Source organism: Schistocerca serialis, chromosome 9 (assembly GCF_023864345.2).
Source record: "Schistocerca serialis cubense isolate TAMUIC-IGC-003099 chromosome 9, iqSchSeri2.2, whole genome shotgun sequence".
Taxonomy (NCBI): domain Eukaryota; kingdom Metazoa; phylum Arthropoda; class Insecta; order Orthoptera; family Acrididae; genus Schistocerca; species Schistocerca serialis.
Genome location: NC_064646.1, coordinates 113,280,850 through 113,307,317, shown reverse-complemented (window position 1 = coordinate 113,307,317; position 26,468 = coordinate 113,280,850). Strand labels below are relative to the sequence as shown.

The 26,468-nt window shown below is 38.0% G+C and overlaps 1 protein-coding gene across 1 annotated transcript in view; it reads right to left on the bottom strand.

The window, feature by feature from the left end:
- LOC126418509 (activating signal cointegrator 1 complex subunit 3) overlaps positions 1-26,425 on the bottom strand; it is a 238,365-nt gene extending 211,940 nt beyond the window's left edge. The window contains exons 1-3 of the mRNA XM_050085303.1: positions 26,041-26,425; positions 19,341-19,450; positions 1,865-2,016 (exon numbers count right to left, since the gene is read on the bottom strand). Coding sequence (XP_049941260.1) covers positions 1,865-2,016; positions 19,341-19,450; positions 26,041-26,165 — 387 coding nt within the window. The 5' untranslated portion in view covers positions 26,166-26,425. The remainder of the gene's footprint in view (positions 1-1,864; positions 2,017-19,340; positions 19,451-26,040) is intronic.
- Between the last annotated feature and the right edge of the window lie 43 nt (positions 26,426-26,468).

The window sequence follows — 26,468 nt, the reverse complement described above, 5'->3', positions numbered from 1 at the left end:
CAGCTGTTCATTTATATGCACCATGAGCACCAGCGATTCTAAATACATCAGACACTACCTTTGCTTGTGGCACTGCCTTTCCATTAAGAATGACATACTGAATTCCGTCCACAAAGAAGTATTCACTGCAACTGTATATCTGTTCTGCTATTTTGTATGCACACATTTTCTTTACTAGGCAGCTGCATCGAAGGCCTACCAGCTCATGAGAAACAAGACATGAGTTTCAACCACTCATGATCTAAAAATTAATCATGAGCGTGTCATTCTTCTCATTTGCAAGGGCTTTACCACAACAGTCACAAATCACTGCACTTCGTTACTGAGAGTGTAAAGACTACTTTCAGATGCCTTCAATTACAAACCTTACCTATCATTTCCCCTGCAGAAGTTGAGCAGCATCTACAACAACTACTCAAAATATAAGGTCCCTCGCCTGAGTCTACCTCCCTTTTCCAACCAGCAGCCCCCATAAACTCACTTGTTACCAGCTCCCAAGATCCCACAAACAAACTCCATCTGTCTCCTTACCGGCCATCATACTACAGCTGGTTGCAACTCTGACACACAATGACTCCTCTGCTATGGTTTAACAGTACCTCGAACCAACTGCCTGCTAGCTAGCTGGTTAGTTAGTTAGCTAGTTTCACAGATTACTTGCACAACTTTTCTTGAAATGGTTTGGAACAAGTAAGTTTACAGTCTGCATATACAGGATTTATTTGCTGCTGGCCATTTACAGGTTACAAAATAGTACGAAAGCTTGAATTTGATACGACTGAACATACTTAGTTTTTAACACTACTCATGTAACTAGTGATACACTTCAATTTAGTGCTTCACCTCACTTACACTTCCTGCCTCTCCCCCGCACTTAATACCCAAGACATTAATCAGTTCCTCCATCACCTCACCAGTTTCAGTCACATTACCATTAGACACTCTGATTGTCACTGTAAATGCTGTGTCCCTGCACATCAGGATTTCTCAAGCCAATGGCCTTGTTGCCACGGAACACTCTCTTTCCAAACTTCATCCTTGCAGCAAACCCACGATCTCCTCTTTGTTCAGTTTGGCCAAACACATTCTGACCCATAAATGTTTCTCCTTGTATCAGGCCACACTTTTGTCTTGACATTATAGTGCTTTCGAAATCAAACAAAATAAATAAATTAAAAATAATAATAAAGGAGAGAGAATGTAACAATCCAGCGTATTTTGTTATGATTCGGAATAAGTTACAACTGAATGTACTGGAACATTATGTATCATGTAACACTGTGAAAACAAGAATAAATTTATTTAAATAATCAGAAAAGAATGTTTAAGAAACAAAGTGAAATATACATTTTGTCTCTTCATATGACTTTTCATTCTTATGAGCCACTGAAGACATACTGCGAAAATGTCTTTAACTTGTCAACTGTAGAAGGCTACGTTAGATGTGACGTGCCCTCTATCTGTCAATAACAACAGGCACCAGCCAATTGGTAAGCACGTGCTCATCACATCTTCCTTTTCACCTCCCATGCCGGGCTGTACCACTCTATCTACCTGCTAATGCCAAGCAGCAGTACAGCTCAGCTGCTGCCAAAGTACTGGTTGTTCTTCATTTCCTCTATGCTGCCCTGAAGAAAGAACCTTCTGTCCCAAAAGCTAAGAATACTTCCTGCATCTATATTTATGCTTGCAAACTGGTTCTAATGGAAGTTGTGCAATATGAAGAAAAGTAGTGGTCAGTTTATTCATCTCTTGGGAAATTTAATCACTTTTTCTTCACTGTTTCTTTTAACCTAATACATAATTCAAACATGTAATTAATGAACACACACTCTTTCAAGTGCAATTTCTCTCTGCGACATACCTCGAATGCCTTATCGGCCAGTCCCGGTGTGACAAATCCAAATGATTGTCGCAATACAGCTAGATGTTTCTGAGTTACTATCCTTTCATTTAAGAAGAGATGAAGTAAGAAAGCAGCTGCTTCGTCTACAATTTCTTTGCTTTGGTCACCACCTGTATAAAAACACAGTAAACAAACAAATTTACAGAAAGTGGTATCATGTTGGTGTCCTAGCAGACAGTGAAGCACATTATGTGGGTAACTTGGCCGGGTTATAGGAGTTAAATATAACGACAATGGGACAAAAAACCAAGCTGGACATGTTGTGAACTATGTGGCAGCCAATTAACAGCATCATGAAAGTTCTCATTATGGAGTAAAATTGTACGGTTTAACCCAATTCTGAACTATGTCATGAATCAATGAAGATTGCCAATATTCTTTCATAAGCTCCAGAACTTGTTCAAAACTTTGTCATTAAATGCTTAGCAAAAGATGTACCAACCTTCAGTCTTCCTGCATTAAATACTAGTGAATACTTATTTTACAAATATGTATTGTTGAAACATTTTGTTTTTGATCAGAAGTGTCAAATAGAATTCATAAATTTTAACAAGAAGTGGGATCATTCATCTGTGTTTTGGAAAGATCTTATTTTTTTCACAACATCAAGCTTATCAGTTTCCTTTTTGTTCCACAGAGATCTGTTTCCTGTATCACATTAAAAATGTACAGGTTTCTTTGGAGAAAAAAAATCTTGATTAGTTTTTAAAGTCAGCATATCTCATGGAAAAGGTCTGTGAAACAGACTAGGGTCACACCCAGTTCATTGTTACAAAAATATCAGCAAGATCATGCAACATTCTCTCACACACATCATGAGACTTGAAGTCTTCCTATACTGCAAGTACGAAAAGAGGAAATTGGATTGCAAACTCCATGTGAAAAAAAGAAGAAATTCATTACCGAACCCAAAACAGCACTGGGTGAGCTTAAAACTGGCAAAACCAAAAAAATATGAGTTAAAGAATTTAAATACTTAGGTTCATGAATCGCTGAAAACTGCAATGAAAAGAAGGCCATAGACTCCAGGCTTCAGAAAACAAAAACTACATTTCAGTTAACAAAAAGTGCCTTACCTATAACTGTAAAATCTGGCACTACACAGCAGTGATCACACCAGAAGCACTCTATGTATCAGAGACACTTGCTCTTCAACACAAAACATTAAGGCACCAATTAGAAGTAAAATAACACAAAATTATGAGAAAATTTTTAGGGCATCACATAATATCTAATGCAGAAATCCACAGAAAAATCCCTAAAAATCACAGTTACAATGGATAAGCGAAAAATCCAACTACTGGGACATCTAGAAAGAGTCGATCCTAAAAGGTTAGCCAAACTGATTCACACCTTCTTGGAAAAATACTATTACCGGATCTGACTGGTACCATGAGAGTATAAGACCTTAAGGAATTAGGACTGGCAAGTTGACAGAACCATGATGCAATCAGTGAAGTGACATGAGTTGATGATGATGATTGGTTTGTGGTGCGCTCAATTGCATGGTCATCAGCGCCCGTACAAAATCGCAATTTTTACACAGTCCAATTTTTTACACAGCACTATCACTAAAGAAGAAGAAGAAGAAGAAGAAGAAGAAGAAGAAGAAGAAGATGATGATGATGAAATGATGGAGACAACATAATCACCCAGTCCCCGGGCAGAGAATATCCCCAACCCGCCCAGGAATCAAACCTGGGACTCTGTGATCCAGAGGCAGCAATGCTAGCCACTAGACCACAAGCTGCGGACTTAATGTGACATAACACGGGGTTTCAATGAAGGAGAGAGAAAGACTGAACAACAGAGAAAGTGAAGCACACTCATTCAGGGCCCATGAAAGAAGTGTTGATTCCACACAATCCTAAGCAACCCATTCAGGAAAGAAAAAGAAAAGAAATACTTGAAATGTGATCTATTGTATTCTAAAATGGTTATAATAGTTTTGCATCCTCATCACTGCATGTAGGACATAGCCTCATATTTACATCTGCAAAAATCTGGAACCTTTATGTCAGAAGATGATCACGCTACTCACCAAAACATGGACTCAATTCCTTTTGCTTCCCAACTGTATTTATAAATTAATGACACACTTCATAACAAAGAGTAGGTACTGTAAAGGCTACAATTAATATGCATCAAAGTTTTCTGGGGAAGGTACTACTTGTGACACTGATAAAATAAATGCTCATATGAAGATACAGCATCCAGAATATACACGCAATTAGCATTGTAAATCAGGAGTTTTGCTACTGAGTCTAATGAAATTTGAAATCATGAAATGCACCATTAGATGTCTACAGAACAACACATCACTACTCACCTATTTAATTAATTTATTTACTAATTTCTTCAATTTATTTTTATGATTTTTTATTTATATTTTCTTCACATGGTACCAGCACAATGAAGGTTCTTGCAATCATCATACATAATAATATGGACAATAATTACATTTACAAAATATTTTGCACACTACAACTGTTACATCTTATATCTACTTTCTACATTTATTACTTTACGGCTGATATACTACTCATCCATATCACAAGTGGTGTCTTTGAATTCACTGTATAAATATAAACTTTTTCTGTCAAAAAAGATTGATTTCAGATAAAGCACAGTTTAAACAGTGTTTGAAAGAATTTTTGATAGGCAACTCCTCCTACTCCATAGATGAAGACCTTAATAGAAACTATTAAGCCAGCTTAAGTAACAAATATCTGTTAGATTTCAGTTTTGACAGCACTTGGTCACAACAGTCAAGATTAGGTATTTTATGTATGATAAATTTATGAATAGTGCATAACAATGTTTCATTCTGACAATGTGTTAATTCTATAAATATAAGCTGTTCCAGTTTACCCCATTATATTCACCTATTTCAACAATCTCCTGACAAATGATCAGGGTAGTAAGCATTATATTCAAATGTTTTATATTTTTATGGTATACTTTCTGACATGTTCCACAACCATGAGAATTGTCTCAATTTTTTTTTTTTTTTAGTCTATGAAATGAAAACTGAATCTAATTTAATCTAAAATATAGCGGCCAGTGCAAAAGTATGTTGTGCATCTCCTCGGAAAAATGTAAATATTGCCAGTAAAAAAAAAATCATGTGCAAATTGTAAGGATGAAATGCTGAAACTACATGAATGAGTATCCAGTCTACAGTTTATTATCAGTACACTAAAAAAAATGGAAATTACTAAACTTCAAACACCAAAATGTAAACCACTGATAAAGAAAAGTGCGCCAAAAATTCCGCCAGAAACAATGCCCTTTTCTGATGAGTGGTCTCAAGTGATCAAGAACGAAGTTAAAAAAGTGTTGCAAGAACAAAACAGTGCTATGAAGATTAAAACCAAGGATTCAGAAGCACAAATACCTCATAATGAGCAAAATGCAGTGAAAAACCGTAACTGTGTTTCGTGTAAAAACTCGCGATCTTTTAGGCCTCAAACAACTGCTACAAAAGGAAATAAAGTTCTTGTTTTAAGCAACAGTCATGGTAGAGTGTACTGTGGGAGTATACTAAAAGACGAATTAGGCAAAAAATTCAGTGTGCAAAGTATTATAAAACCTGGGGCGCCAATTAAGGAAGCTGTGAAAAACGCTGACAAATTGACTGATAACTTCTCCATCAACGATACTTTAACCATTACTGGTGGCACAAATGACACTGATAAATCTCCGGAAGAATTGCAGAAGAACATAAAAGACTCTTTGGAATACATACTTAAACTCACGCAAAAAACAAATGTAATAATTCATCCACTACCGCTTAGACATGATGCACAAGGTCTAGATGGAAAAATCAAAGCTGCAAACCGCATTATGTTAGAAAAAATCAGCACTGGCACAGGCGTGTGTAGGAAGAGATTATCTGTGAATTTCGAAATTGAACACCTTAAAAGAAATGAATATACAACTCATGGTATACATCTAAACAAACAAGGGAAGATTCTTTCATACATATGGCGAAAACTGAAAAACCAAGTACCGGTACAGAAAAAAGCATACGCAAATGGACAATCAGATAGAAAGTGGCAGTCTCGAAGTGAAAGTGCCATCCATGAAAAAACAGACAGTTATGGACCATTTTATAACAAAAAATAAGCCCAATGAAAGTCATAACAACTCACTTACTAGGTTGAATTTCAAGCCATCAAATGCTGCAACAAAGCAGTCGTTAATGGACAGGTGGGTGAAAAAGGACGGAAAAAAAGTGAAAATTGGGAACATTTCAACAGAAGAAAGGCAGGAACCCACAAACAGTGAACCAGCAAGCCACATGGCAAACACCATCCCCGGAAAACATGAGGACTTTTTACCACTAAGTACACTAGCTCAAATAGTGAGGTAAGTGGTCAAGCAAGAAATGATTCCCTCCCTTTCCTTAATTTTAAATTACTCCATCAAAATGTTCAGTCACTCCCGAATAAACTAAATGAAATAGAAATAATATTAAATGATCTAAATGATATTTCTGTACTATGCTTTACAGAACACTGACTCAAACAATATATGTTAGAGCAAACATACCTTCCTCAGTTCAAACTTGCAAGCATGTTTTGTAGGAAAATATTGAGTCATGGGGGTACTTGTGTATATGTTAAAGAAAATATTGAATTCAACAGTGTAACTCAATACAATAAACTGCCCTGTGAAAAAGATACAGAACTCTCTATTGCTGAACTACCAAGGCAAAATACAGTTATTATTTGTGTATACAAGTCACCAGATGGAGACAAAAAAGTGTTTTACAATCACATGGAGAAACTGTTGGAAGAAATTCACTCTCCCAAGAAAAATATAATTATATGTGGTGACTTTAATATTGATTTCTCAAAATCCAATTAATTCAGAGATGACATTATAAATTCACTACAATCATTCAACATCAGTTCAACGGTAACTGAACTAACTTGAGACAACACCTACCTCTTCATCTACTATTGATCAGATCTTGATAAATGTGTGCAAATATGCTTATAACACACAAGTTGTAAACGTGGGTTGTAGCGATCACTATGCTCAAATTCTTCAGAGATGACATTATAAATTCACTACAATCATTCAACATCAGTTCAACGGTAACTGAACTAACTTGAGACAACACCTACCTCTTCATCTACTATTGATCAGATCTTGATAAATGTGTGCAAATATGCCTATAACACACAAGTTGTAAACATGGGCTGTAGCGATCACTATGCTCAAATTCTTGCAATGAATGTTTCAGGACACCAAATTCCCAATTGAATAAAACACACTGTAAGGAATTTCAGTATAAAAAATGTGGAATATTTTTGTTCTCTCCTAGAGGGTGAAAATTGGAAAGATACATAAGACTGTAATGTGACCAATGAGAAATATGATAAGTTTATGGCTACATTCAAACATTTTTTTTAAATGACTTTTCCCAAGGAAACAGCTATGTTGAACTCTAATCAAAAAACAAACAAGTGGGATACAAAAATAGGATAAGGATATCATGTCAAAACAAAAGGAGATGAGTACTCCAAGCATAATACCAGTCCTGATTTTATTGCACATTTCAAAAGATACAAAAGAATACTAACATGAGTTATTTCAAAAGCAAAAAACCTACAAAAATGACAAAATATTGTGAGATTCCAAGAATAAAACTAAAGCAACCTGGCAAATTATAAGAAAAGAAACAGGTACCAGGCCAGTTAATCACAGTAATATAGAGCTGATTATGAAAAAAAATAAAGTAACTGACCCCAAACATGTCGCTAGTGCTTTCAACAATTATTTCTCAAATATAGCACAGCAGTTAATAAATACACATCATGACAAACAGCCAACCAGTCACTCAGATCAAAAAATTCATTCAAACCTGAGGAACTGTCAAGAAACCTAAAAGAATTACCCAATAAATATTCAGTGGGTGTTGTTGAGATACCAGATGCTATTATCAAAGACAGTACAACATTTATTGTGGAACCACTAATAGAAATAGTAAATTCATCTTTTGAGAGTGGTGTATTTCCAAATAATCTAAAAACTGCAAAAGTAGCACCTTTGCATAAGAAGGGTGCAAAATGTGATACTTCTAATTATAGACCAGTTTCAGTTTTGTCAAGCTTCAGCAAAATTATGGAAAAAATGTTCCTTAGAAGATTAACAGTTTTCTTGAATAAAGAGAGGCTGACAAGTGACTCCCAATGTGGGTTCAGAGCTGGAAAGTCAACTCAGTCAGCAATTTTTGCCTTCTTAAATGAAGTATTAAAAGCAGACAATAAATACCATGTATCTGGGATATTTCTGGATCTAAGTAAATGACTTGGCTAGTAAAATACATTATGGAACCACTGTACTGTTTGCAGATGACACTAACATTCTAATTAAATCACAGAATGAGGAAAGTTTCCAGGAGGCTGCAGTATCAGTTATGCATACCTTAACACACTGGTTCAAGACCGATAGGCTCATCATAAATTCTGAAAAAACTGTGGCAGTTAACTTTCATACCACACAAAACCTCCATCCTGCAAACCCTGTTTTCACAATTGATGGAAAAAATGTGTTGAAGGTCAGTCATATAAAATTTCTGTGTGTACATGTTCACACAGATATGAAGTGGGAGGCACACCTGAACAATTTAAATAAGAGACTGAATTTACTAGAATATGCTGTTAGGATCCTCACTCAAAATACACACTGCTCATCAGTTCTGACAATGTATCATTGCAGTATACAGTCGCTACTTATGTACAGAATAATTTTTTGGAGGAATTCCACAAATATTACAATGTTGTTGTTGTGGTCTTCAGTCCTGAGACTGGTTTGATGCAGCTCTCCATGCTACTCTATCCTGTGCAAGCTTTTTCATCTCCCAGTACCTACTGCAACCTACATCCTTCTGAATCTGCTTAGTGTATTCATCTCTTGGTCTCCCTCTACGATTTTTACCCTCCACGCTGCCTTCCAATACTAAATTGGTGATCCCTTGATGGCTCAGAACATGTCCTACCAACCGATCCCTTCTTCTGGTCAAGTTGTGCCACAAACTTCTCTTCTCCCCAATCCTATTCAATACTTCCTCATTAGTTATGTGATCTACCCATCTAATCTTCAGCATTCTTCTGTAGCACCACATTTCGAAAGCTTCTATTCTCTTCTTGTCCAAACTATTTATCGTCCATGTTTCACTTCCATACATGGCTACACTCCATACGAATACTTTCAGAAATGACTTCCTGACACTTAAATCAATACTGGATGTTAACAAATTTCTCTTCTTCAGAAACGCTTTCCTTGCCATTGCCAGCCTACATTTTATATCCTCTCTACTTCGACCATCATCAGTTATTTTGCTCCCCAAATAGCAAAACTCCTTTACTACTTTAAGTGTCTCATTTCCTAATCTAATTCCCTCAGCATCACCCGACTTAATTAGACTACATTCCATTATCCTTGTTTTGCTTTTGTTGATGTTCATCTTATATCCTCCTTTCAAGACACTGTCCATTCCATTCAACTGCTCTTCCAAGTCCTTTGCTGTCTCTGACAGAATTACAATGTCATCGGCGAACCTTAAAGTTTTTATTTCTTCTCCATGAATTTTAATACCTACTCCGAATTTTTCTTTTGTTTCCTTTACTGCTTGCTCAATATACAGATTGAACAACATCGGGGAGAGGCTACAACCCTGTCTTACTCCCTTCCCAACCACTGCTTCCCTTTCATGTCCCTCGACTCTTATAACTGCCATCTGGTTTCTGTACAAATTGTAAATAGCCTTTCGCTCCCTGTATTTTACCCCTGCCACCTTTAGAATTTGAAAGAGAGTATTCCAGTCAACATTGTCAAAAGCTTTCTCTAAGTCTACAAATGCTAGAAACGTAGGTTTGCCTTTCCTTAATCTTTCTTCTAAGATAAGTCGTAAGGTCAGTATTGCCTCACGTGTTCCAGTGTTTCTACGGAATCCAAACTGATCTTCCCCGAGGTTGGCTTCTACTAGTTTTTCCATTCGTCTGTAAAGAATTCGTGTTAGTATTTTGCAGCTGTGACTTATTAAGCTGATAGTTCGGTAATTTTCACATCTGTCAACACCTGCTTTCTTTGGGATTGGAATTATTATATTCTTCTTGAAGTCTGAGGGTATTTCGCCTGTTTCATACATCTTGCTCACCAGATGGTAGAGTTTTGTCAGGACTGGCTCTCCCACGGCCGTCAGTAGTTCCAATGGAATATTGTCTACTCCGGGGGCCTTGTTTCGACTCAGGTCTTTCAGTGCTCTGTCAAACTCTTCACGCAGTATCGTATCTCCCATTTCATCTTCAGCTACATCCTCTTCCATTTCCATAGTATTGTCCTCAAGTACATTGCCCTTGTATAGACCCTCTATATACTCCTTCCACCTTTCTGCTTTCCCTTCTTTGCTTAGAACTGGGTTTCCATCTGAGCTCTTGATATTTATACAAGTCGTTCTCTTATCTCCAAAGGTCTCTTTAATTTTCCTGTAGGCAGTATCTATCTTACCCCTAGTGAGATAGGCCTCTAAATCCTTACATTTGTCCTCTAGCCATCCCTGCTTAGCCATTTTGCACTTCCTGTCGATCTCATTTTTGAGACGTTTGTATTCCTTTTTGCCTGTTTCATTTACTGCATTTTTATATTTTCTCCTTTCATCAATTAAATTCAATATTTCTTCTGTTACCCAAGGATTTCTACTAGCCCTCATCTTTTTACCTACTTGATCCCCTGCTGCCTTCACTACTTCATCCCTCAAAGCTACCCATTCTTCTTCTACTGTATTTATTTCCCCCATTCCTGTCAATTGCTCCCTTATGCTCTCCCTGAATCTCTGTACAACCTCTGGTTCTTTTAGTTTATCCAGGTCCCATCTCCTTAAATTCCCACCTTTTTGCAGTTTCTTCAGTTTTAATCTACAGGTCATAACCAATAGATTGTGGTCAGAGTCCACATCTGCCCCTGGAAATGTCTTACAATTTGAAACCTGGTTCCTAAATCTCTGTCTTACCATTATATAATCTATCTGATACCTTTCAGTATCTCCAGGGTTCTTCCATGTATACAACCTTCTTTCATGATTCTTAAACCAAGTGTTAGTTATGATCAGGCGCGGCTCGTGGTTTCTATACTGGGGAAGGCTGCGGCATTTATCGATCGGAGCCAACATAGACCTCGGGTTACGCTACAGATTAGTCTGACAAACAACTAAGAATTCAGGGGGAGGGGGTGAGCAGATCACTCTCTGCCCATAATTTTATGTACTGTATCTTCTATAATCAGGTATTAAATATCGTTAGAAGCTAACTTCGAGTTAAAATCTTTGGTTAGCGTTTTTATACGTCATCATTACATTTTCTGACACTGTGCAGCAAATCATATGAAAATATATGTTTCGGAGATATCTTTAATGCGGGTCTGGATGCACCAAGTTCTTTCACTTTCATCCTATGGCCGTGTTCCAAGTTTTTACCTATTAAATTGCACACTGAATTCATATTGCGCTTGTTTCACACTGGCGGTATGTCGCAGATATTCACCAGCAAGTAAAACTCACTAAAATCTTGCAAAATATACTCCGAAAAAGAAACTTGCTAATATCACACGGTATCAACAAATGCAGTCAGCATCAGCAAGCAAGGAAAGTAAAGTAACGGGACAAATTTCGCGTGCTTTGTCCTCTAACCAATTATGAAACTCTCGCTAGATGGCAGTACTGTATGTTACTGTAGTGTAGTGCACTCTGGCGGGATATTTGCAAACTTATTCTAAATGTGGATAAAATAGCCAATGGCAGAAACAAAACAACTATGTAAAATATTACCAAAACAATAATACTAAACGTCGATTAATGACGCGTCGAAGCGTAGTAGAGATGTGCATAGACATAGATTGGACAGCGAAGTTTCGGCCACTCTACATTCCTTTATTACATAGATGGTGGAACCTGAAAAATGTGTGGCGGTTGGTATGACACCCTTAGGCTACAAGCTCTGAGCCTTCGGGTCGCCCATAAAGAGCAGTACTATGTAGAAGCCACGCCCCCAAACCGCTACTACATGCAGCTTACGGACGTTCCAAGGCGCAGCCTAAACACTACTAACCGTTTGGAAAACATCTATCGATACAAACAGTTCCAAAAACGTTGACCGTCGTAATTTTAATCGGAATGGGAAATATGCAAAATTCGTCCTGATAATTTAAATTATGTAATACGTTCTTGCGAAATTTGCTTTAACATATATTTTGGGGCGGCTCCGCCTCAGAGCCTTTAATTACGAGCCGTGCCTGGTTATGATTATGTTGTGCTCTGTGCAAAATTCTACCAGGCGGCTTCCTCTTTCATTTCTGTCCCCCAATCCATATTCACCTACTATGTTTCCTTCTCTCCCTTTTCCTACACTCGAATTCCAGTCACCCATGACTATTAAATTTTCGTCTCCCTTCACAATCTGAATAATTTCTTTTATTTCATCATACATTTCTTCAATTTCTTCGTCATCTGCAGAGCTAGTTGGCATATAAACTTGTACTACTGTAGTAGGTGTGGGCTTCGTATCTATCTTGGCCACAATAATGCGTTCACTATGCTGTTTGTAGTAGCTTACCCGCATTCCTATTTTCCTATTCATTATTAAACCTACTCCTGCATTACCCCTATTTGATTTTGTGTTTATAACCCTGTAGTCACCTGACCAGAAGTCTTGTTCCTCCTGCCACCGAACTTCACTAATTCCCACTATATCTAACTTCAACCTATCCATTTCCCTTTTTAAATTTTCTAACCTACCTGCCCGATTAAGGGATCTGACATTCCACGCTCCGATCCGTAGAACGCCAGTTTTCTTTCTCCTGATAACGACATCCTCTTGAGTAGTCCCCGCCCGGAGATCCGAATGGGGGACTATTTTACCTCCGGAATATTTTACCCAAGAGGACGCCATCATCATGTAATCATACAGTAAAGCTGCATGCCCTCGGGAAAAATTACGGCTGTAGTTTCCCCTTGCTTTCAGCCGTTCGCAGTACCAGCACAGCAAGGCCGTTTTGGTTATTGTTACAAGGCCAGATCAGTCAATCATCCAGACTGTTGCCCTTGCAACTACTGAAAAGGCTGCTGCCCCTCTTCAGGAACCACACGTTTGTCTGGCCTCTCAACAGATACCCCTCCGTTGTGGTTGCACCTACGGTACGGCTATCTGTATCGCTGAGGCACGCAAGCCTCCCCACCAACGGCAAGGTCCATGGTTCATGGGGGGGAAAAAATATTACAAAAACATTTAAAATACAGAAAAAGATTATCAGGGTGATAAAAAAAGCTAAATGTAAGGATTCCTGTAGACTCCTTTTCAGAACTCTGAAAATATTGCCACTGCCTTGCTTGTATACACACGAAATACTAATTTTCACAGAAGGGAGAATCTTAAAAAAAGGAAAATCTCTTTAAACCCAACTATGATATACACACATATGAAACTAGACAGAAGAGGAACCTACACATGAACACAATAAATACAAACTTATGCAAAAGAGGAGTGTATCATTCCGGAGCTATGTTGTATAACGATATGCCTTCTTACCTAAAATGCATACTAAAATTAAATGCATTTAAAATAAAGTTAAAACAGTTCTTGCTTGACCACTGCTTCTATTCTTTGTCTGAGTTTATGGAATATCATAATAAGTAAAACTCATTTACCAAATTTCACTAATTGCCAATTCATAATATAGTTTACATTATGCTTATCACGTCATCTCACTTAATAGCTGCTATTATTACATGTAGAAGCAATGTAGTGAGTGGGTGAAGACAGTGACTAACGAAGGCACTGCCCTGATCAATCCAGCCCCCTCCCTATTCCCATTCCAGCACTACACAGCCATTATTTCACCACCACACTCAGTCTTTTAATTTCTTTTTATTTCTCTCCTTTCCGCTACTTACCCTCTCCCCCTCCACATCATCTCTCCCGCCCTCCGTCTGAACTGCAACACTTCACTGTCCGCCACTCCCACCATACTATCCCTACCACTACCCACCCCAGCCTCCTCCTTACCCCACCCAGTCGCTACTCCCATCATGCACTGGTGCTGCTGCTCGCAGTGTGGTTTCAGTTCTCCGAGACTGCAGACATGTGTGCAAGTTGCGTTTGCGTGAGTGCGTGTGTGTATGTGTGTCTACTGCTGACAAAGGCCTTAATGGCCAAAAGCTATAGCTGTGTGAATCTTTTTGTTGTGCCTATCGTGACTCAGCATCTTCGCTATATGGTAAGTAGCAAGTTTCCTTTCCTTCTCTGGTATTGTTACATTCCATCCTGGATTTTCCATTGTTTGAAAATCTTAAGTTAAATATTCTGGAGTGGCATCTGAAACTTTTGAGTAGAGACCAAGTGTTAGACAAGAAGACAACAGGCGATAAACTATCTTACTAAATTGTCCTCGAAAAGGTGATCAATACATGGGGAGCAGAACTAAAAAATTGTTGAGTAAATGATCAGAAGCAACTGAGATATACAAGCAAGAACATTAGAATCCAGTGTTTAGATTTTGTAAGTGACATTGCTATACTGTCTAAAGACGTAGCAACAGCAACAAGAAAATTAACACTTTCCAATGATTTGAAATTAATTATCTGGACACAAATCTTGACATCAGCTGTACTAGATATAGATCTACTGCCCAACAGTGACATACAAAAATCTGTGCGGGACTGGGACTCGAACCTGGATTTCCTGCTTATTGCCGGAGGTCACTTCGACTAGTTTGGCTACCCGTACATGCTCCCCGATCCCTCATTCTCTTATCCTCCTTACTGCGGGAATCCAAGTATTGTTGTGAAATTTAGGTAACGAATTCAGTGGGCTATGGTATAAGGATGTAGACAGTGTGACGTGTGGAAGTTTGGGTCGGTCCGGGAAGCGTGCATGGATAGCCGAACTGGTCAAGGCGACAGCTTATGATAAGTGAGAAATCTGGGTTTCAGCCCCAGTGTGGCAACAAATTTCCATATGTTACTGGTGGGTAGTAGACCGATACCTAAAAGATGATATCAAAGAATATGCATCCAATGAACTACTTTTGAATTATTTTGTGCAGCTGTGTACTGTCAATAGTGACTATTATTTCAGAAACACATGCAAATTTTCAAATTAATTACACAATAAACAACTCTGAGTATTTTATGGAAAAACAGAACATATAACATACATAAAGGATGCTCCAAATTTCATGAACACAAATTACAGAAAAATTAAGAGTGTCAATAAATTTAAATATCTTGGTGGAAGAATGGGCACGGCAGGGAGGCTAATAAACACAGGTAAGGATGCTGGTAATGGACTTACAGTTGACTAAAGACCGTTACAATAAGAGATCCATATCGTTTGAAGCATTATAATACAGCAATAAAACCAAAATGTTTATATGCAGCCAAATGTCTGGGTATGATAGCCAAATGTCTGGGTATGATAAAGGTAGGAGGTAAAAAGAGAGAGAGAGAGAGAGAGAGAGAGAGAGAGAGAGAGAGAGGGGGGGGGGGGGGGGGAGACATGGAAAAAGAGACAAAAATACTAAGAAAAATAATGGGGCTAATACAACACAATGGTACATACAAGAACAGGTGTAATGAAGATCTGAACAAGAAAACTGAACCTTTAAATACAATAATGAGAACATGCAAAGTGTTGTTTTAAGACCATCTGTGTTCAATGAATGAAAATAGGATATACAAGAGATAATAAACAAGTCAACTAGGAAAGAATCTCTTTGATGCAAGTAGCCTGAAGAAATTAGAAGTTATATGAAAGCAATGAAGAGTGAGGAACATGAAATTCTGAACAGAGACATGTTCTAAAATGGGTTTTGGTTTCACATCTTCACAGAAAACAAAGAAAACTGGAGCAAAGTGGTCAGAAGTTCAGAAACATTAGCACTCTGCTTGAAAGAAAAATTACTTAAAAAGCTGTAAGTTAAATCAGAAGTAGTTATTTATAAAGTATATAGGAGTCCCATATTGAATTGTTAATAATAATAATAATAATAATAATATGGTAGCAATAAATACAAGAGGTTGATTTGAAAGCACAGTTGTACAGGTCCAAGTACTTTGGAATAGCAGTACTAGCTGTAGGCTAATAACAATAACAATTCCACAACACTAATACTCAAAGCTCAAGGTTTGAGTCCTGGTTTTTGGACACACAGTTTTAATATGCAATCCCCAGACTGTAGCTAACTCATTACTCTGAAATATCCTTTCCTCCAGCTGTGCTAGTTGGTTGGTTGGTTGTTTTGGGGAAGGAGACCAGACAGCGAGGTCAGCGGTCTCATTGGATTAGGAAGGACGGGGATGGAAATCGGCCGTGCCCTTTCAAAGGAACCATCCCGGCATTTGCCTGGAGCAATTTAGGGAAATCACGGAAAACCTAAATCAGGATGACCGGACGTGGGATTGAACCGTCGTCCTCCCGAATGTGAGTCCAGTGCCTAACCACTGCACCACCTTGCTCAGTCTGTAGTAGTAGTAGTTGTTACAATAATAATAATAATAATAATAATAGTGACAATAGTAAGAAAAACTTTTCTGAAAAGAGACATTTATTAACAACAATGTAATCAAAAGGACAGATTGCTACTCACCATTTACAGAACGCCCTGACTCACAGACGATGAAAAGTCTACTAAACATTTAAGCTTTTGGCCAAAAGGCTCTCTTCGGAAGAAGAAAGCACACACACATTCATACAAGCACAGCCCACATACACATGGCCACTGTCTCCGGCCTCCGTAGCCTGACTGACAGACAGTTTGTTATTTATCATGATCAAGCAGAAAGCAGCTTAGTGATTCTAACTTATTTTGTAGATCTCATGGCTGCTTTCACAGACAGCCCTACCTTTGATGGGATAGGAGATGCCTGTGACAGGACTGGAGTAGGTGGTGGTTGAAGGATGTATGAAACAGATCTTGCATCTAGATCTATGGCAGGGATATGAGCCATTAGACAAGAGGTTGGGAGTAGTTTGGAGTAGAGATGAGCAAGGATATTGTGTAGGTTCAGTGGGTGCAGGCATACCACTGTGGGAGGGGTAGGGATGATAGTAGTTAGGATATTCCTCATGGCGAGAGGTAGTTGAAACCCTGGTGGAGAATGTAATTCAGTTGCTCCAGTCCTGGGTGGTACTGAGTCATGAGAGGTGTGCTCCTTTGTGGGCAGACAGTGAGTATGTGGGAGATGGCAGGTGACTGGAGAGACAAGGCTGCTCAGGATGTCTGTTTCTGTACAAGGTTGGGAAGGTAATTTAGACCTGTGAAGCCCTCAGCGAGACACTTGGCATATTTGGATACAGACTGCTCATGACTACAGATGCTAGGATCAAAGGTGCCTAGGCTGTATAGTAGGTTCTTGGTATGGAATGGGTGGCAGCTGCTGAAGTTGAGGTATCGTTGTAGAAATTTATCAACACTGAAAATAAATTTAATTTTTATGACATCTTTTCTGTAAGTATTCATCTCGGATGCAGGCCTAAAATGAGTGAAATACACACAACAGACAGTTAAGACGAGAAGGGAACACTACAGAAAAATACAGAAGCTTAGATTGGTGGACTGGATAACTAATCAAGGCTACTGAACCAAACTGGCCAGAAAAAGAATTTTATGGTGCACCTTGGCAAAAGAGAGAGAGAGAGAGAGAGAGAGAGAGAGAGAGAGAGTTGGTAGAACACATCCTAAATTATCAATGAATAGACGATTTAATAATGAAGGAAAGTTTGCGGAGGTAAAAAATTGTATAGGGAGGCCAAGGCTTGGTTCAGTTTATGTGGATGTAGGTTGCAGCAGTTATGCTGAAATGATGAGTCTTGCACAGTATAGACAAGTGCATGGAAATGCATCAAACCAGTCTACGGACTGAAGATCACAAAAACAAATAGTGATACAAGGAAATGCAATTGTGTTTATGAATAAGTGAACAAAAGCAATGCATTGTGATGTAGCTAGTGTTAAAAAAGATTCAGGTAGACTGGCCCACTAGCGACTTTGGAAAATATGGAAAGTCTGGAGGGGAAGTACACACACAGCTGTAATGAAATAAAAGGGTGCTTTGAAAAAAGAGAGCAGACATCATTGCTGTTTTAGAAGGTGGGATGTTAGCCGTCTTATGGAGCTGGAAATGTGCATCAGTTTAACTGACAGAGAGATAATTTCAAAGTCAGATTTTATGCTTCCTACAAGAATTCATGTGATGCAGCAGTCTGATCAAGTGAGACAGGAAGGAATATGTTCTGGTAGGAATACGTCTTTTTACTGTGCTGTTCAGATACATCTGTTAAGGTTGAGGATGGATTGTTATATTGACTAGAACGGTAAAGCAAACAAAGAGCATGGAAATACTGCAATTGTCTGCATGCAGACATAATAGCTGTGCATAAAATGACAAACATATCACATGCAGAAACTCTTAGTTCAGTGAGCTTTTCTGCAAAAGACCTTGCAGGATAACAACCATGCTGCACTTTCACTGTCACATGTGCAAAGAAACCAACAAATTTCTTTTAGCAGACCATGATGTCTTAGGATGGCCACACAGGCCGTCCAGAGTAAACAGAATCTTGTTACACTGTAATGCCCTCCGCTTACTAGTATTGCAAAGAATACGCCATTTAAATGTTGTCGCATGGCTCAGACTTAACAATCGATGTACAAAAAACTGAAATGACAGTTTGCAATCATCTATTAAATTCACACACTTGCCTAACTGTTTGATCAGATTAGCTTTGCATCGCAGACAGCCCATTCTGCGAGTGCTATTTGAGCTGAGTTACTGGTATTGATACCAGAACACATACAGTTGCCAACAGAACTCTCCATCATTGCTGCAATCATCACTGTGACTACAATGCAACAAAAAAATCTCGCAACAACAAACAGAACACGATTTCCAATTACATGGTCGTATGGCTTGCAGTGCAGAAGCTGGAGTACACATCACCTTCAGATGATGATCCATATTTGAACAGTTCTATGCTACCACCTCTACTAACCCCCGGCAGCCAATGTGATTTAGTCTTTCTTTTGGTGCCTTGCCACAAGCCATGTAGGACAGTAACAACTGCTCTCTTCCCGACAAACATGGCCATATTTGAGTGTCAATATAATCTGCCCCCCCTCCCCCCCCCCCACACTCTCTCTCTCAACCACTTACAGGACCTGAAAGTTGTATAAAAACTATTTATGTTGCTTTTAGACTCCCCCTCACTGTTCTACTCATTCCATAACCTATTACCACCAGCAAAGTAATAAAATTTTTGCACATAAACCAAATGAATATCTGGAAACTTACAAGATGCCACAACAAATTTTAGGTTTCATTAAGAAATAGGCCAATAGGCCACCACTGATCATAAAAAAAAATACATACCAGTCATGTCCAAAGCCAACGAACGCAGATGATTTAAAAGCTTCACAACACCTGGTTTTGAGCCATTCAGTGTCTCCAGATTTGCACGGATGTCTGCCCAGCTTAAACGCCTATTAAAGGAAGCATACATTTAGAGGTAAATTGGAGCATTATGGAATTTGGGATAAGGTAATTAGTTGTTTTAAGAAGTAGAAAGTACAAAGTTCCTTAATGGTTTTATGTAAAAAAAAAAAAAAAAAAAAAAAAAAAAAACGTGGAATGAGCATGACATAATAATGGGGAGTACCTTTCAGGATTCTTTTCCTACATCTACACACATACTTTGTAAACCACTGAAGAGCACGTCAGACAGAACTTACTACTATACTACATGTTTGGTTTTCTTCCCCTTTAGAGTGGGTACAGGAGTGATATGTAGTGAGCTGAAGACTACATTTAGATTCTTCATGCCTGTTATTGTAACTTTGATGGTTCCAATAGCTCTGAGCACTTGGGGACTTAACGTCTGAGGTCATCAGTCCCCTAGAACTTAGAACTACTTAAACCTAACTAACCTAAGGACATCACACACATCCACGCCCGAGGCAGGATTCGAATCTGCGACCGTAGCGGTCGCACAGTTCCAGACTGTAGCGCCTAGAACCGCTCGGCCGGCTGTAACTTTGTATGGAGGCTTTCACAGGATGATTGGCATCTCTATCTTCGAGCTTCTGCTTATTCATGTTTTTCAGCATCATCTCTATGATGCTCTCCAATGAGCCAAACCAGTGGCCACTTGTTCTGCTGTTCATTTTATTTGTTGAAAAATCCTCTGTTAGTCCTATCTTTACTAGGTCCCATACATTTGAGCAGTATTTTTAAGATGGTTTATACAAGTGATTTGTAAGCTGTTTCCTTTGCACACTGACTGTATTTTCCCAGTATCCTGCTAATTAACAGAAACCTGTCACTTGCCTTTTCTATGAGCCTATGCAATCGTTTACAAACAATGGAAACAACAAGGATCCCAACACCCTTTCCTGAGGTATGCTTATAGTTTTTCCTACATCTGTTGATTGTCCACCCAAGATAATAGGCTGATTTCTCCCTACCAAGAACGCCTCAACCCAGTAACAAATTTTGTTTAGCAACCAATATATTTGCACTTTTGCTAACAACAGATGGTGTGGTACACAGCTAAGATTTTTTCACATGAGAAGAGAGAGTGCACCACCTGAGTGCTTTGATCCGCAGCTTCCATGATGATGTGCAAGAAGGGTGCATGTTGGGTTTTGTTACAGAATCCATGCTGGCTGGCATGGAGGAAGTCCTTCTATTTGAGACACCTCATTATTTTAGAGCTCAGTATGTTCTAAGTTTCTACAACACACGGACATAAATGAGATTCCCAAGTTACTTTGCTATCATCAGTCTCTAGATAGAAAGAGTCTCTACATAATTAACAAAATAAGAGCTTTAGGGACATCAGACAACTTTGTGAATACATTGAGGAATTTCTAGCAAACAACACACACAATATAATTTGCAAACATCACAATGTGCTGTGAACATTATTTGGGTTCATGCACAAACAGCATATAAAGATGATGATGATGATGATGAGACAAATCTATCTATGACGCCTTGGATGAAGCAATGAAACTCACAAGAAATGAGAGATTACACTGGTCATGAGTGGTTTAACTCACAATGGGCTCTGGTGGAGAAGATAATGGCGTAGGGAGCTACGGTCTTCTTCAGACTTCATCCCAGCAGGCTACACACATGGATGTCGCCCACTGACAGTGAAGAAAAGGCCATCAGAAATTAGACTGATTTTATTCTGGTGAAACGAGCTAAGAAAAATGCGAAATCCGTTAAAAACCACCCTGGTGCTGAATGTCTACAGTGACCACAAGCCAGTAGAATTGGACTGTAAAATGTAATGCCTTAGCAATGCTACAAGGTGCTTAACATATCAACATCCATAGATATAAGAAAATTAGCAAATTCTGAAGTGAGAGCTAATGTTGGTGTTGCTCAAGAGGAAAAGATGAAATCAACCGAAGAGAGACAGCCAACAGAAGTTGAATCTACTTGGAGCTCTGTAAAAGATACTATAACCTAGCCCAGAAAAGTTGCATTGGATGCAACACCAACATTGTAAAAGATACCATAACCTAGTCCAGAAAAGTTGCATTGGATGTAGCACCAACAACAAAAGGTAGAACTGGTGACTGATGAAATCCTGGAGCCTATGAATGAAAGAAGGCAATATAAAACCAAAGATTCCATAAGATACAAAAACCTACACAAAAACATATACAGAAAACGCAGAAATGAGAGGGAATCATAATGTCTGAAAAATGTAAAGAAATTGAGATACTTCAGAAAAAACACAACCAGTTTAATTTATAAAAGAAGATGAAGATTCAAGTGGCCTACAAAGGAAACAATGCAGACAAATACTGAGGAATGTGAATAATGAAATTGTCACAGGAGTCGAGGGAAAACCCAAAAGATGGAAGGAATATACTGAAGTCCTTTTCAAAGATGGTAGAGATGACCTGCCTCCACCAGATGCAAGAATCATCAATGAAGTCAATCCTGAAATCACAAAGAGTGAAGTAGTACATGCAATTAAACTGTAGAAGAACAGTAATGCCACTGGTCCTGATGGATTTTATGCTAAAGGTATTAACATTTTAGCTGAACAGGAGTCAATTCAGCCTCCCAACATTATTTTTCAGCATTATCTATGCATCAGGAAAACTACCTTATGACTGGCTGAGGTCAACTTTTATACCACTGCCAACTCCTCACAGTGTGTTGGCTATCGAATGATTAGCTGATGTCCCTCCTACTCAAAATGTGGCTGTACATCACACACACATGGATTTAGAAATCCCAAATGGACGTGAATCAGTTTGGCAACTGGCAACTAAAATAGCAGTGGAACTTATGAAACATTTATCTTTAAGTGTACTAGTGCAGAGATATGAATGTCTATGTGTACACTTGTCTCATCAACTAAAAAACAAACTTTGATTGTATGGGACATAAAAAGATGATCGAGATTTTGAGGTCAACTGGTACTGACCAACATGATTTACATATCATCAGCACGCTTCATTACAATCAGACCACAGACCTAAAAACTGGCAAACATCAAAAGCTACTACAATTAGTAAAAATCAAACACTGCAAAATCCACGATGAAATCCTGATGGAAATCAAACAGTGTCTAGAGAAAAGAACTGATGCTTTCAAAATATACGAAGGGTGTTCAATACGTAATGCAACACTTTTTTTCCTCAGTCAATTTCAGTTGAAAAAATGCAAATTTGTGGGGCATCAAGGAATATTCCTACTTCAGCCCCAATATTTTCATGAATAAAATAAAACAGAACATTTTTATTTGCGTTTCAGTATTTTTCATACAGTCGGCTTCATCAAAGTTCACAGTGGTGTCAAGTTTTATACAATAATCAATTACATATTAAAAAAAAAAAAACACAGAAAATAACTAGCTTACTTAAGAACTAAAAGATTTTCTTTATCACTCAGGAAAAACACATACTATAATGATTAGTTTGTAGGAATTCTTTAATTGGATAGAATTCACCGTATTTAAGCCAAGTTGGTAAAGCGCTATTGTATTTATCTAGTGGTACTGTACGAGCTGAGTATGGTAGCTTATTGAAAAATTTTAGACTCAAATATTTCTAGCTATTATGGTCTATAGCAAGTCTTGACGAACGCAAATCCAATAAGTGACTATTTCTGTTGTTGTGAACATGCACATCACATCTCGTGTTGCATTTTTCCAGATCTTCTCTGGCATATTATCCAACTGTTTTATATACACAGATTAGGTAATATCATTATGCCAAGACATTTAAAGTGATTTCTGCAGGGCTCTTTGGGTGGCAATCCTGCTAAACGTCTTATTGTCTTCTTTTGCCACCTGAATGGAAGAAAACAAAATACGACTGTGGCAAAAACTGCTCTCATATTGTTTCTTAATTTATACAACAACAAAAGCACACGAGCTAGTTTCCTGCGCAGATAATGTGTGCATTCTTACCAAGAGAGTTTTTGTCTATGAATAGTCCAAGTAGTTTTACTGTTTTATTTTCATTTTTGGTTACCTTTAGCTTTAAAATATTTCTTCTGTTTCTGTTTGGCTTATTGACATGACACCAGTGATTTAGTCATTTGCACCATTTCTCCATTGTTAGTGCGCTTTGTAAATTTTCAACTGTCATTACTGATGCCATGTTATCAGCACGCAGTATATTCTTCCATGGTATGCAATTTTAAAAGTAATTAATTTCAACAATAAACAGCAAAGGCCCACGAACAGAGCCTTGCGGTATCCTTGTTCTTATTGGGAGCATTGGTGATCTCCGCTTGTTTGCATACACAAGTTGTAAACTTTTGCTTAAATAAGATTTGAATACACTGAGTGGTTTACTTTCTACGCCATAATATTTTAACTTTCTGATGAATATGTCACATGACACAGAGTCAAATGCTGTGTTACCTCATTAAAAAATGTGTTCCAGACACAGATGTCCTTTTTTCATAACCTTCATAAACATTATTAATCAAAGCTTGAATTCTGTAAGACCATCTTTTCGCAGATGGTTGTGCGACCTCTGCTGTTTGTATCGAATGTCAAATCAAACCCCTTTCAGCTGCCTGATTTCCAAACTCTTGCTTCATTGGGCTACCAGTTTCGGCGATCTCATCTTTAGGTCCCCTGACCAATGTGTAGGAAGGTTCCAACCTCAGTTCCAGTCAAAATGGGGGCCAGCATTCAAAGACTGGTACCTGTATATTTCTGCTTGCTACAGCGATCACTTCAACCATCATCTGCTGAATATTTATCAAACAGTTGGTAGATGATTTTCATCTTTGACTGTTTCAGTTTGAACAGCCAGCAGATGATATTTGAAGTGATTGCTGTATTAAGCAGAAATGTGCAGATACCAGTCTTTGAATGCTGGCCCCTATTTTAACCAGAACCAAGGTTGGAATCTTACTAAACATCGGGCAGGGGGCCTAAAGATGGCATAATATATTGCCAAAACTGGTAGCCCAATGAAATAACTATTTGGAAATTAGACAGCTGAAAGGTGTTTGATTTGACATTCAAAGCTTTGACTGTTTTTACGGTTGTTGGAAGAGACCTGAATCCAAACTCTTGCACATTTAAAATTTTGTTGCTTCCAAAATAACTGTATATCTGTTTAAACATATAATTTCTATTATCTTGGCTACGATTATTACTAGGCCTATTGAAATTGGTCTGTGGTTATTTGGGAGGTTTTCATCACCTCCTTTTATAGTTAGTTAATGTAGCTGTGAGCTTCAGACACTCTGGGAAAATTCCTTCACCTAGTACTCTGTTAAACAGTGAAAGAAGTGGCATTTTTATTTCCTTTGTAATACACTTTATGATGGAATTACTGAGTGCAAAATAGTATTCTGCTTTGGAATTGCTTAGTTTGTGTATCGATTTATGAATGTCATTTACAGCACTTAGGGTCCACATCGATTACTACTTGTTTGTTTTGGATGAGTTAGCAGGGTTTCTGCATACAATGTTTTCTATTGGGATGATTAGTGCTCTGTAGATACATAAAAAAGTTATAAGCCTGTATGTTTGTTAACTTTTAATTTTGGTTTTGTTGTACTAAAAAAAGTTGTCTAATATTGCTGCAAAATAGTCTGTGAATTGATGAATAATTGAGACTTATCCAAATTCGGCTGGTGGAATAGCTGAGCATTTAGAACACTGTACTTCAAATGGGAGATTCCAGATTATACTTTAGTTGTGATATGAAGTTCTATTACTATATGTTTACAATTTTCTCCCTCCTTTACAATGACTAATACTGATACACACATAGTTGAACAGAGGCAAAGGCTATGCTGAATACTTTATGCAACAAGTAACTATTGTAGCCATGAAGGAAAGACAGTACTGCTTGTGTTTTCACTTAAAAAGTTGATACAATTGTCACTATCGTGAAAGTAACCATTTTTCCTATCAGTTCGGAAACAGCAATCAACAATGTTTAACTATCATACATTTTTCCCCAACCATATCTTTCTATGTGTCTGGAGATAAGTTTTCTTTATTTGAATCTTTTGCACAGATACTGAAGAGAAGGAGACTACTGAGGACGCAATGATACTCAGTTCTGCAGATACAAAGAAAATTTTAAACATTGTTCAAATATCCCAAAATGTGATTGCAATATTGTTGTTCAGTGCAACCATGTAGCTTTACTGGTTTTCCAAGTATATTGAACTGCCCTTCTTAATTCATTTTTTTCATTCTGGATTAACATATAAGTGCAGAGCAATTATGTTTGCTTGACAGAAATTTTCTACACAGAAAATTTTTAACAAATGAATTTATTTGCTCAGCGGTAAAACGTTATCACAAATGTGAATAACATAATTTCAAAATCGAAAATAATACTACAGTAATGTTGAACCCTTATGACTAATTAGTTTTTTTTAGTTACTAGCGCTAATATTTAGCTGAATGCACTACGCAATTGCTGGATTCATTACTACTGTGTGACTGACTACCTCGTCACTAATGTGTTATCGCATCAATGTGACATTTATATAAAGAGCTGCATATTTTACACCGTGCGGGATATGACAATAACAACGAAATCTTAACATAATTTATGCTTACTCTTTTGCTTTCTGGGCGTCCCATTGCAGTCGTTCTTCGAGGGTCGAGCCTTCTGGTGGGTTAGGGCGATCTAAACTGGCAAAAGCCCTAACGGCACGAGTAAAACGAGGGTATTCTTTCACCATGATGTTTACACTAATATATAGTGTCTCATATTACACTGTTTATACGCCAGGCTGAAGCCGAAACAATCGCAAATTTGTCGCTATGTGTAGCAGAAATTGGAGAATTTGTTCGCCTAGCGTCAATGTGCTTGAATCTCTTTAAAGATTAACACTATTCTCTATCAGCAATTATCAAGTTTTACAACGTTGTGAAAGTTTCACGCCACCACACGCGCACAGATAAAACACATGCGGTACTCAACCCATTTCTATGTTGACAGGTGTCTTAACACACTACAAAAGCACACGACATTCCTACCACAA